This window comes from Gouania willdenowi, chromosome 17, assembly GCF_900634775.1.
Source record: "Gouania willdenowi chromosome 17, fGouWil2.1, whole genome shotgun sequence".
Taxonomy (NCBI): domain Eukaryota; kingdom Metazoa; phylum Chordata; class Actinopteri; order Blenniiformes; family Gobiesocidae; genus Gouania; species Gouania willdenowi.
The window spans coordinates 4,824,804-4,839,308 of record NC_041060.1 but is presented as its reverse complement, the minus strand read 5'-3'; the positions used below and the strand labels follow the sequence as shown (position 1 = coordinate 4,839,308).

Sequence of the window (14,505 nt, the reverse complement as noted above, 5' to 3'; positions counted from 1 at the left end):
AATGAGATAGACTACATGGTGTCCTGTCCTCCAGAGGGGTTTACACTGTAGGATAAGCAGGTATAGAATGATGAGATGAGTTAGTTTAACAGAGATGTGAATCATAGTGGCCAATTTAGCCACGCCCACTGAACTTCCCATGTCCCATGATTTTTCACAGATTCAGCTTTACGAGAACACAACATATTTAAATACGGTCCACATAAAAACTTCATGTGTTCAGCACAAATGGGCAACTATAGTTAGTGAACATACAAAATTACAGAAATATACACCAAAAACTACAAGAATACGCAAAAGGGCAACAAAAACACACACATTTATTTCAAAAACTCACAAAACAAGTACAAATGGAAACAGAAATAACATGATATACAAAATGACAACAAACATGCACAAAATGTGTGAAAAATTACAAAATTGCAACAAATTAGCCTTAAATGACTCCAAAAACACACAAAGAGGTGACTTTTAACCTATTTTCAGCATATTTCATGCTCACTTTTGCCAATTTAACCACATTCTCCATTTGTATTGCCATTATTTGCCAGTTTAAATTAATTGTTCTAATAATGACGCTTTTAACCCTTTTTTTAAACCACTTTTTCTGTCTGTTTTTGCCCACTCTAATTTGCAACTTGCAATTTCTGTGGTTTTATAAATCCCATTTCACCTGCTTTTCCACCATTTTTGATCACTTTTAACCCATTTTATTTCTAATTTAAACAAAGATTTACATCTTAAAGATGCCTATATACTATGGCCCAAATAATACTTAACTTCCTGGATATTATTATTGTTGTTAATGGGTTTAAATTTAGCCACAAGTCAATATTTTCTTGATAAATAAATCTAATGAAGCACAGAAGGTTTGCATCACATGGGGCGTCAAACTCATTTTAGTTCAGGAACCAAACACAGAGTGGGAAAATGAGTAATTTCAACATAAATGTGCCCTAGTTTGCACTTCTACGTACTGTATATAAAAGATAAGTAAAGTACAAGCAGAACATGCACTGTGCGTAGGACGTCATCTTTCATGGGGAGCTACATTCTGCACGAGGAGACGCATTTGCGTGCATGTGCAATGTGTGACCAATGTTCCAAGACTATTTTAAGTCTTTTTTTTTTTTTCCGTTACTAGTAAACTATGGCCACGTTTACATTGGAGCTTTAATTCAGAATAAAAGTTAAATCCTCTTTAACCTGACTATGTAAACACTTCGTTCCCAATGCAAAGTTACTTCCGAAATAAACTTAAATCTGAATTATAATTCAGATTTGAATTATAATTCAGATTTATAAATCGAAATAAACCACCACCTATAGGTGGTGGTTTATTTCGATTTTAATTCCGAATTAAATAATTCCTCTACCTTGTAACCACTTAATTCTGATTTAAGTTAATTCCAGTCGTTCTGCACATGCACAACTTGCAGAGATGACGCGCTTGGTGACGACATAATCCAGGATGGCCGTCCGGACTCCACCAAGACCAGGACTGCGTCCGAATATTCCCTCCTATCTCCTTTCCTATCCACTGTTCCTTCAACCCCGGAAGTGTTTAAGTGGTGGACATGATAAAGACAGACAACACATTATTTAATAGTAAAAAGGGTTGTCAAGTGAAATGCATTATGTTATACAATAATTTTATACTAATTATACATTAGGGATCGGGTGAGTTGGGGGCCCTAAGCGAATTTGGATCCTGGGGCCCCCGACTCACCCTATCCCTATTGTATAATGTATAATTTGGTCAGGCGCGGCCCTGGTAAAGTAGGTACGCATTAAGAGGAGAAGGAGCAACACATACATTTCCATCATTTTGTGACCAGTTTTTATTTAATTTGGGTACTTTTTGTTCAATAATTTGAGGGAAATTGCATGATTTTGGAAACATTGAAAGTTTTCTTTCATGATTTAAGATCCAGCTGCAAATATTGTGGAGCTTTCATTGAATTTGTGTATTTTTACTTGTGTCTGCAGGACCCACCGGCTGCTCTAAAGGGCCGAATTTGGCCCTCAAGCCTTGACTTTACTTTGACACAAGTTCATTACACTGCTCATAATGTAACTGCTGATCAGAGAAGTGTGTGTGTGTGTGTATGTGGGGGGGGGGGGCATCTGGTCAGCATCTGGATGGAGCCCACACTTCCTCTCCTCGTGCATCAGGCCTGTAATGGCCGCCCCTGTTTCCACATGATGACAGTTAAAGTTAATCCTCATTAAATCGCACAGTAACAATACAGGAAGTGGAAGTGGCTGCTCAGTCACATCATGATGGGAGGGAGCACTATTTGGCAGGAAGCGGCTCCTTCAGAGCGGCGGCGTCTGAGAGACGATCAGAACCAAAGGTTGACGATGCATGCGCTCTGACCTCGAGCGCGCTGCACGCGCGCGCGTGCGCGTGAGAGAAAAGTGTGAACCATAAACAACAGTATAGGGTATTAGATTACATTTCAGATACAGTTTCGTGTAAACTATTTACAACCAGAAACATCACGTGATGTATTGAAACATTGATTTTTAACACATTTTTTTTCCCCCAATTTTTTTTCAAATTTTTTTTTTTTTTTTTTTTTTTTTTTTTTTGTGTATTTGTGACATACAATTTAACATTGCAATTCGTTTTTATGGTGTTGTTTTGTTTTGAAAAATAATTCTTAACCAAAAACGACAATAAACATAATAAATCAAATTCTCTTTAATTTGAAGAGATTAAAGTCTATTTACAAGAGCTTATATACAAATAAAAGTTAAAAGTAAATGATAAAATTGCTGGACCATCGTTTTGGTCAGATAGTAGAACTTAGATTAACATGATAATGTAAAATCACACTTTGATTTTCAACTTTTTTCTCCAAAATAAGTCTTTTTTTGTATTTCTAGATATAAAATTCAACATTGCAGTTAGTTTTATGGTGTTGTATTTTGTTTTGAAAAATTATTTTTGTGCTACACTCAGACAGAAACCAATATAGGATAATAAATCAATTATCGTAAATAAAATAACTTTTTTTTTATTTGAATAGATAAAAGCCTATCTACATGTGCTTTAAATAGAAATAAAAGTATAACGTGAATAAAAAGTGTAAATAATAACATTTCTGGAACAACCTTTTGATCCGATAATGGAAGCATACAAACAAAATGTGTGTTAAGTTACTTTTCTGTTCGTTTTGTAGTTGCCTCGTGTGTTTTTGGTGTAATTTTGGTGCAACAATTGTGTATTTCTGCTGTGTTTTGTGATTTGATATCTTTTAGTGTTATTTTTGTGCATTTCTGTAGTCCTTCTGTGTATTTTTCTGTAATTATATGTTTGTTTGAGTCATTTATATATTTTTGTTGTAGTTTTGTAAATTTATTTGCTATTTTTTGTGTATTTCTAATTGTCTTGTATGTTTTTTGATACATTTTAATGATACTTTAATCATCTTTTGTATTTTTTATTGACCTTTTGTGCATATTTTTATAATTTAGGGTGTTTTTGCAGTTTTATTTGTTTACTTTGGAGGTATACCAATATTAAACGGGCCCGCGCAACCACACGCATGTCGGGACTTGGCGCACGTTAAGGTGTGTTGCATGTCGGGCTGTGGCAGAAATTTTAAAGTGTTCAGACGTAGCTGACCATTTTCAAGGATTATATCACAAACTTTCCTGCAAAGTTCTGTGCAAACATAATGTCTATGATTTCCTTTTACCAATAGATAGCCAATCACTGCACTCCGTAGCCATGTGCGCGCTAGAGCCAATCGCTGGAGAGCCCACCTCCACGCCACACCCATTTTCAAGCATACAGTGATGATGTCTTCAGTTCTACCTGATGATGTCATCCCTATGTTCCAATGTTCTAATCCAATCACTGGAGAGCCCACCACCACCACGCCCCACCCATTTTGGAACATTGGAAGATTGGAATATTAGAATATTAGAACACTGGAACAGTGGTCTACCTCTACAGTGATGATGTCATCTGTCCTACCTCTACATTGTTAATGTCATCAGTTCTACCTCTACAGTGATGATGTCATCTGTCCTACCTCTACATTGTTAATGTCATCAGTTCTACCTCTACATTTATGATGTCATCAGTTCTACCTCTACATTTGTGATGTCATCAGTTCTACCTCTACATTTATGATGTCATCAGTTCTACCTCTACATTGATATTGTCAACAGTTCTACCTCTACATTTATGATGTCATCAGTTCTACCTTTACAGTGATGATGTCATCAGTTCTACCTCTACAGTGATTATGTCAGAATCCTACAGAATTTTTTTGCTGTACGTGAAACTAATTGTATTAGCCCTCCTATTGAGTCATTTTGCCATTCACATGTGTAATTCCTCCAAAATATCAAATTTTCTCCAGTCCTAATATGCGTTCAAATTTTCATGAGTTTTTGAACGTGTTTAGGCCCTCAACAATGCAATCACTTTTTTGTAATAATAATAATAATAATAATAATAATAATAATAATAATAATAATAATAATAATAAAACGAGGTGCATTACAATACGTTGCTTGGGCCCTAATAATAATACATTTTACTTAAAAGTTATAAGGTACATTTAATATTTTGGCTGAGACTGATAATAAATTGGATTCTGAGTCACTGTCTGAGTGCAAAGCAATGCAGGGTCTGTTAAAAAATGTTCTGACACTGCGGTAAGGCCAAATAGACAGTTTCACAGATTGTCACATGGAATGGATGCTATCGGTTTGCAGCGTGACTAGTTTGTCTATTTGTTTTTTGTGATGTACAAAAAACTACATCAGACGGATGTTTTTTGGAGTTATTTAGTGTGTTTTTATTCTAATTTTGAATTTTTTTTTAAAATTTATTATGTTTTTGTCATCATTTTGTGTTTTTTGTTGGAATTTTGTACATTTGTTGTGGTTGTTGTTGTTGTTGTTGTTTTGTTCCAATTTCTATTTTTTTCATGATTATTTTATTCCATTAATTTTATTTTGAATTAATGTCATGTTTTGTTTTGTTTTGTTTTAATCACAATTCAAGCAAATATGTTCATTAATTTACTCATCTAATTATTTTTTTTTTCTATACCTACAGGTTTGTGGTGTCTGCTGAAGCCAAAAAAAAAAAAAATCAATATTTGATTAGTCTCTGCAAAAGAAGTGCAATTTTGTTGAAAGAATATTTATTAAAAAAATGAACATTTCATAAAACCAATAATAATAATAATAAGAATTTTCAAATGTATGAAATATTTTTCTTAAACTCTTGTTGTGTTTTGCTGTTGTTTTTTTGTTGTTGTTGGTTTTTTTTTTTTACATACATTTAAATTTTATTGTAAAATGTGTAAATAAAAAAAAAATGATTTGCGGACACAAAAGTTTAGACCAAGTTTTCCACCGGAGCGTTTATTTAAGCGGGACATCTTACGGAGTTTGCTATTCACGTTCGTTTGGCTTAAATCTCCTCTAGTGTCCAAAAGCGACATTACACTTAAGTTGTCCCCCTTTTTGGGCACAAAATAGTAAATTGACAACAAAAATACAGGGAAAAATACTAAAATTATAACCTAAAATGTACAAAACGACTCCAGAAACAAACAAAATGACAAAAAAGATAACAAAAATACACACAAAACAACAAAAAAAAATACAAGTTGACAGTCAAATACATAAAATGACAACAAAAATACACAAATGGCTGAAAAAAATGCACAAAACGACAATAAAAATTCAAGAAAACATGCAAAGTTACAACCTAAAATATGCAAAACGACATCAAAAACCAAATAAAATGACAACAAAAACACAGAAAACAACAGAAATAAACAAAAATGACAGAAACACATACAAGTTGACGGGAAAATACATAGAACGACAACAAAAATACACCAAATGGCTTCAAAAATTCACAAAATGACAGAAAAGTGTACAAAACTACAAAAGCAATACACAAAATGACTCTAAACACACAAAATGACAAAAAAAATAATTAATTAATTAAAATGATAGGGAAAATATCTCAAATTGACCACAAAAACTGTATTAATGCTCTTATTAGACATTATTATTGTAATTTCTGACATGACAGTGAATAAAAGTTGCCCATCACTGCCAAATAAGTCTAATATTAATCATATCAAAGAAGTAATTATTTAAAAAAAATACCAATCTGTTATTGAGCAGTAAAACAGCGATTAAAAAATGTAAAGTCATTACGTTTTGAAGGAAAGACGCCGTTGAACTCTCTCGCACATGATTGGCGGTTGCTCTTGTGCACCCGCCCAACGTGTGATGATTGGACAGTGAAATCCCGAGGAGCCAATCAGAAGATGAGTAGGGCGTGTTTAAAGCAGGAAATGCTTCAACGTAAATTGCGTATCTCTGTGTTCTATTGACTACAGACTAAAGGCAATTCGTCAGGGCGTTGGTAGGTAATGTCTCATATTTTTCTATAATTCAGTGAATTTATGTCGTTTAATAAAATAAAAAAAGACGAATGTGATTAGATTTTAACTCAGTTTACTAAAACTAAGCTATATGTATCACATATCATCGCCTGGATTACTGGACACACGCATCGGAGCCTCAATACGGACCGTCACATCACTAGATACCAGTAATTGTCCTGGTTATTTTATTGCAGAGAACTCGGCGAATCATTGGAAAAATGGCAAAAATGAGGATCACACAGCAAACATTTGATGCAGCAGTGAAAGAAAACATGAAGGAGTTTGAGATGGAGCCTGAGGAGGCTTTGAAGGACGCTGTGGAGCAGTTTGAGTCTCAAGGTACAAATGAGAAGGACATTATCACATATATTAATATTTTATAAGCAGTAATATATATATATATGATCATTTGACCCATTTCTAATCCCAAATTGACCAAAGTAGGAAAATCCTGCATTTTCTTGTGACCATAAAGGTGAAACTATAACAATTTGTGCTTTAGATTAAACATTTCTACACATGAACAACTGTATTTAAACCAAATGATAGTTTCTTCAAGTGTAGAACAGACACAGGTAACTTGGTATAATTTGTTGCGACCCTGGAAATAAACACAAAAGGAGACCAAAAAAAAAAAAAAACATATTAAATGACAACAAAAATAAACAAAAGAACTACAAAAACACACAAGATAACTACAAAATCAGCAAAAGCAGAAAAAAATACATAAAACTACAAGAAAAATTTACAAAGTGACTCCAAAATCACATAAAACCAAAACACAAACTCAGAAAATGAGGGGAAAAAAAATACGAAATTACAACACAAACACACAAATGCATATATATATATATATATATATATATATATATATATATATATATATATATATTAAACTAATGTGTGATTAAGCTGCATGGACACATATTTGACTGCATTTTTTTTCTTCTTAATCTTAACAGTTTTTGTTTAGGTTTAACATTTCTTTCTACATATCAACAACTCTATATAAACCAAGTTAGAGTTTCTTAAAGTGAAGAACAGACATGGGCAACTGGCAACCTGGTATAATTTTTGTCATTTTGTGTATTTTTCTGTTATTTAGTGTGTTTTGCATGAAACAGCAATAAAAATACACAAAATGACAACATGTATAACCAAAAACACACAAAATTGGAGCAGTTATTTGCTTAAAGCAGGTGGTACAATAATGTCTTGGGTCACTAAACCAAATGTAACAGTTGTGTTTCTATACAGATGTGGACCTGAGTTGTATAGTTAAGGCAATTCCAGCTGCTGACGATGAGGAGGAGCAAACACACGAGGTGTTACAGGTGAGTGTGGTGGTTTGTTTGCTTAGAAAATGCTCAAATGTATCTGCTGCTTCATCCTTTCTTCTCTTCTGCTTCTTTTTGTTCTCTATGTGCAGGCTTTAGATTCCCTTAAACGAGGAAAGGACTCAGCGGCGGCGCTAACGGACATGACATCAGACCTAAAGACTTTCACTGATCAGTGCAACCGTGAGTTTGCTCAAAGGTACCTGGCAGCCCAAAAAGAGGCATACCCCATCATCCTATACTACTGTAGGAGGAGCTATGAGGAGGAGGAGCCTGATACGCTACTAGAGGCGCTGTCTGCGCTAGCCGCGCTGACGGACGGACTGCCTGACCTGCTGGACGCAGAGGGGCGGGACTTCCTGTTGGACGTGCTGAATACGTACGCTGAGGACGTGTCATTAACCCGCGTGGTCGTGCGTACGATACGTCACTTCTGCGTGAAACACGAGCAGAACAGGCAGGACCTGGTGAAGGTGGGGCTTCTGCCTCTGCTGACCAATGCCATCACACGACACAGTGGGTCTGGTAAGCTGGTCAAAGAGGCGTCTGCGGCGCTCAGGGTCATGACCTTTGATGATGACATCAGAGTGATGTTTGGACATGCCCACGAACACGCCAAGATGATTGTTCTAGAGCACAATGGGCTCAAGGTTTTAATCCAGGCTGCAAAAGGTGAGACAAACACTGTTTTGTTTAATTATTTTATTTTATTTCATTTTATTTCATTTTATTTCATTTTATTTCATTTTATTTCATTTTATTGTTTATCTTAATTTTGTTATACTTTGCCTCATTTTATTTCATGTCATTTCTTTTATTGTGTTTTATCTTTTATTTTATTTATTTTTTAAAACAAGATTTGATTTTGTTTTGTTAGTTTATTATAGTTTTCTAAATATTATTTATTTTGAATTCCACTTTTGCAGAGGTTGCATTTACTGCTGCATAATCTATTTCTAATATATATTATTGCATAGTAAATATTTATAATATTATTTATATATAAAGTCTACATTTTGGAAAAAACATAAAAAATGATTAAAAAACACATTTTTTGATGTACACTATTGTATGTTTTGATATAATAATTATTTATTATATTTATTTTATTTAGTCTACATTTTTGAAAATTATTAAAAATCCATTGATTTTATATTTTTACATTATATATATATATATATTTGTGATTCATTAATAAATGTATATAGTTTGAATGTACAGTTATTATGTAACATATATATTTGCATTATATGTTTAAATTATATATGTATTACATATATAATATATATAAAGTCTACATTTTGGAAAAAATAAGTGAATTCCATTTATTAAAGAATAATTAAAAAACACATTGATTCTATATTTATATATTATATATAAGATTTTTAGTGATTTATTACATATTTTTTAATGTACACTTATATGTATTTATACTCGATGTTTATATTATATATTATGTAATACACACATTCATAATACTTTTTATATATAAAGTCTACATTTTGGAAAAAAATTATTTATTAAAGGACCCATTGATTTAATATTTTTATATTGTATATAATAAATATAAAAATTAAAATATTAATACATATTATAATGAATAAATATGTATTTATTATTATGAATACATATTATATTATTATATCATAATGTAATTATATATAATGCATGTTTATATATCTACATATATATATTGTTGTTTTATTATTATGAATACTGTTACATTTATGATTGTTAATATAGTTTTATTTTATTAATACTATTATTCTACCTCTCTCATCTCGTTCCAGCTCATCTTGACGACACATCAGTTCTGAGTGAGGTTTGTGCAGCGTTGTCTTGTTTGTCGGTGAGAAACGAATTCTGTCAGGACGTGTGTGATCTGGGTGGTCTTAAACTCATCATGACGCTGCTCGCTAACAGCTATGAAAAAGTGGTAGGTCGTTTTGTTTTTGAACCTACTTCCTGATCAGCTGTTTCCTTGAACCTGATTTGCTCCCTGCAGGAATTGGTGCGGCAGGTTCTCAGCGCCATACGAGCCATCGCTGGAAACGATGATGTGAAAGACGCGGTGGTGAACGCGGGCGGAGTGCAGCTCATTGTCATCACAATGAACAGGCACACCAACAATGCCGCTGTAAGTCATGCTAACACACAAACTAATGATATTAGCGTTCTTTGTTACCTACAGGTGACATTCAGATGACTTTAGTGCTATTAAACCTCCTGAAATCGTATTAAACATGATTATGGTTAATAAAGTCATTGACAACAAAATCACACAAAACGACAAAAAAACCACACGAAACGACATAAAAGCACACAAAATTACAGAAGAAATATATAGAAGGACTAAAAAAATTCTCTAAATCACATGAAACTGCATAAAAGGACAAGAAAAACACACAAAATGACAACAAAAATAATGGAATTGATAACTAGAACACATAAAACGACATTAAAAAAAACTAAAAATTACAGAAGAAATATATTAAACAAAAATGAAAATGACAAAAAATAAAGGAAACAATAACTAAAACACAAAACGACATCAACAACGACCAAAGCCTTTTTTCTTCACTACAGATGGTGTAGCGAGCATTTCAATCACTTGTTTTCTGGTGATCAATAGTGTGTAAATGTATGATATTATCCTGAAACATGCATGTGAGGTGTTTCTGTGTATTTTTGGAGCCTGATTTTGCCTTCAGATGTACTATAAGGGGATATGCTACAAAGCTAGATAATTATATATTAAAATACATAATTCAGATCAATAACAACACTGGTGATGTAGTAAAAGCAGAAAGTAATTAATGCAGTAATTGATGAGAGGTAATGTTTAAATTAGTGGGATTATAAACATAGAACAAACAGACACTCTGATCAGTTTCACTTTCTTTGCTGCTTTCATGCAGATCAGCCTAAATCGTAAGGTGGAATATATTTATATTTTATATTATCTTACAGGACTGAGGCTCTTTGCATCACCAGAATACATGAATGAATGAATTTATCTTTATTGGTCTGAAAGCGCCCGATGCACGCAGGCTTTATCAGCTGACTTGTCTTGCTTATTTTACTTTATCAGTCCATCAAATAAAAATCTCTGTTTCCTAAAGGATGTCATCAGGAAATGAAAGGTGATTCTCTCTCCTGTCAGCGTCGCATCAGATCCACACAGAGACGTGTTCACACATCACCTTTCATTGGACAGCTCGCTTTCTAAGAGAACTGATTGGTCAGGAGGCTGGACTTTAGCACTCGCTAAGATCCTAGCCAGAACAAAACCTGGGCTGTGTCTGAATAGTCCCTCCTATCTCCTATCCACTTTTTCTTAACCCCGTGACGTCATCCACGGGTGTTAGGAGAGAAGTTAGGAAACGGCCATCATGTTTGTTATGACAATCAGACACACTTCCACTATGTGACGTAATAATCTGACGGCCGGGAAGGTTAGTGACGTCTGCTGTGGTGAAAAAACTACAAATTTCCGAAAACGTACTACTAAAAGCACATTTATAACACTTTCCGCTGATATAATCTCAAATATCACAAGGTTTAAATGTAAATCAAAGGGAAAGAGGTTACCAGACTAGAGGAACAAAAGTGAAACTAAAAAACGTCACATTGAGAATGGTTGCTCACACTCACCTTTCACTCAGAAATATGAATTGTTCAATAAAACATAATGTGGCTAAAAATATCTCTGATCCCTTTTTCCTGAACGACAAAGTGTCTGTTTTATGTCAGTTATAATCCGATAATATGTCTTACATATAATAAGATATGGGTGTTAGATCATTTATTTAAAGTTGTTCAAAGCATTTTATTGCATTGGTCATTTACATGATCTCCGTTACTTGTCGGTCATCGTGAGTTTCCGTGAGCGCTCAGATGTGCGTGTCCCTTTAAATGTTTAAAAGTATTATCTGGTCTCCTTTGGTAAAGGATGCATCAGTGTTTCCTAGACTAAAGGAAGCATTGAGCTTCTTTTCCTTAGCTTAAAGAGAACTTGGACGCTCTTTATCATGGCCACCACTGAAACACTTCTGGGGGTGAAGGAACAGTGGGAATAGGAGGGAACCATGGTGGTTTAGCGCCGTGAGACATTAGCGAGCTTTGTAGGACAGTACACACTGATTAATCCCGGAAGTTAGCATGATAAGAAGTAATCTAGCTTCGTAGCATATCCCCCAAATGTTGTCCCTGCACAGGGTTTAATGGACCCTTATTGTTGATGGTGTTGATGTTACAGGTGTGACATACTATAAACTAGGGGTGTCCCAATCTGTAAACGAATATTGGATATCAAATTCAAATTTCCATTTTTTTTTTTTTTTTTTTTTTTTTGCAATTGATTTTTTTGTTTATTTTATTCAATTGTAGAATACTGTAGATATTATGTTGAAGGTTAAAATGTATGTAACCAATTGGTTACTAATAAATCGATCAGTTTTTTTCATCCCTACTGTTTGAGTAACATCACTTGATCAAGCCTTTTCTAACATTTCACACTACAAAATAAGTAATTTATTTATTCATTAATAAAAAAAGTAACAAAAGTATGTATGATTCATTCTGATATTGTATCGGATCAATATCGGTATCGGCCGATACGCAAGGCTGCAATATCTGTATCATATCGGAAATGAAAAAGTTGTATTGGGACATCCCTACTATAAACGTTAGGGTTTAATGGACTCTTATTGTCCATCCAGGTGTGTGAGCAGGGCTGTGCGTGTCTCTCCGTCCTGGCTTTACGTAAACCCGAAAACTGTCAGGTGATCATGGAGAACGGAGGAGCTCTGGCTGCTGTTCAGGCCATGAAGACTCACCCTAACGTGGTCAACGTGCAGGTAAAGTTAAACACCCACAGTAGTGATGATGAGGCTCTATTCACATGTTTTTTTATCTCCTCTGTGGAACAGAAACAAGCGTGCATGCTGCTGAGGAACCTGGTGTCACGCATGCAGCACCTGTGCCAGCCCATCCTGGATCTGGGGGCTGAAGCTCTGATAACTCAGGCCCTGCAGAAGCACCAGGACTGCGGGGACGTGGGTAAGGCCACTCTGAGGGACCTGGGCTGTGAGGTGGAGCTGAGGGAGCTGTGGAAGGGGAAACATGGAGGCCTCACCAACTGAGACACAGAGGAACTCCTCAAACTGTTACCATGGACGTGCCTGAACCGCATTTGGAGTACTTGAACTAGACTTTGCTCCATTCATACTTTTGTCCTTTTTTTGCCACGATTTTTGAAAACCAGATCATTCCTGACATTTATTCTTTTTGTTTTTATGTGGTTTTGTGTGTTTTACTTGTGGTCTCTATTATTTTTCATGTCATTTTGTGGATTTTTATGTTGTTTCTTGTGTTTATGTGGTGGTTTTATATATTTCTTCTAGGCTTTACACCGATATATTTCTCATTTTGTGTGTTTTAATGTTGTTTTGTGTGTTTTAGTTATCGTTTTCATTATTTTTCTTGTCATTTTGTGTGTTTTAGTTATCGTTTTCATCATTGTCTTGTCATTTTGTTTGTTTTAATGTTGTTTTGTGTCTTTTAGTTATCGTTTTCATTATTTTTCTTGTGATTTTGTGTGTATTTGTCGTTCTGTGTTTGTTACCGTTTCCATAATTTCTGTTTTCATTTTGGTTTTTTTGTTGTTGTAGTTTTCTATATTTCTTCTGTCAGTTTCTGTTTGTATGAATGACAAAAAATGATCTCGTTTTCATGAGAAAATGGCACGAAAATAAAGGAATGAATACCAGAAATGATCTGGTTATCAAAAAAGAACGTATCAAAAACCAAACGTATGAATGCATGGCCTCTTGGGCTTCAGTAGCTTTGTATACGTGTTTAAATTTTTTATGTTGTCCTCATTATAGAGATGTTTATAATGAGCGCATTGAGATGACTTTGTTGAATTGAATTGAATTTTACACATTGTAATAGTTCTATGGTAAATGTACATTTCTGTTTGCGGTCACACGTTAATAGTAACGTCAGTAAGAGCAGATAACTGCCTTACACTGGGACAGACTGTTGTTCATATGTAATAAAATTCACAGGGGAAACTGCTCCTTTTATATGATCGGTTGTTTGTGTTTTTTTTTGTTCACATCCCTAAAGAGAACAATATTTTTCTACCCAATCTGCAAGATTAAGATAAAGCTGACTTATGTTGCTCCGCCTTTATCTTCCTGAGTGCACATGTGGGGATACCGTGAAGTTTCTGAGATAATAAACCAATTAAAGGGAGGCGGTTTGTACGGCTTTAAGGAAAACTCTAAAGATCTACAATATTTTCATGTCAACTTTGACAATTGATTTTAAAGATGTTAAGATATTGATCGTTAAAAGCTACTTTAACTCATCGTTGAATTGAGGCAAAGGTGTTTTTATTTGGGTTTTATTTATTTCTATTTCTATTATTACACTAACGTACCAAAAACTGGAAAGCATAAAGAGGATGAAATCAAAGAAAAAAGTTTTTAAAATAAACAAAAAAATACTTTAAAGGCAATAAACTGACATTTGGGTTTGATTCTTCTAATCAAATGATCATTCATTCATTCACTAACATTTTAGCTGCAGAGGTAACTTTTATTACAGGGGGCGGGGCCACAAATGTGATTTTATCTGATCTGAGGGTCACATGCTCAACATTCATGTCAGCATTAGAATAATGACCAATCAGAGCATTAACATAGGAAATAAAAAGTTACTGT

At 34.2% G+C, this 14,505-nt stretch overlaps 1 protein-coding gene across 1 annotated transcript; it reads left to right on the top strand.

Annotated features, from left to right (window-relative positions):
• The first annotated feature begins 6,366 nt into the window (after positions 1-6,366).
• On the top strand, positions 6,367-13,294 carry LOC114479421 (armadillo repeat-containing protein 6-like). The gene is made up of 8 exons (XM_028473087.1): positions 6,367-6,415; positions 6,632-6,776; positions 7,695-7,771; positions 7,867-8,446; positions 9,565-9,710; positions 9,780-9,911; positions 12,496-12,633; positions 12,706-13,294. Exons 2-8 carry the CDS (start codon positions 6,656-6,658, stop codon positions 12,916-12,918), a joined length of 1,407 nt encoding a protein of 468 aa, XP_028328888.1. The 5' UTR covers positions 6,367-6,415; positions 6,632-6,655; the 3' UTR covers positions 12,919-13,294.
• Positions 13,295-14,505: the final 1,211 nt, after the last annotated feature.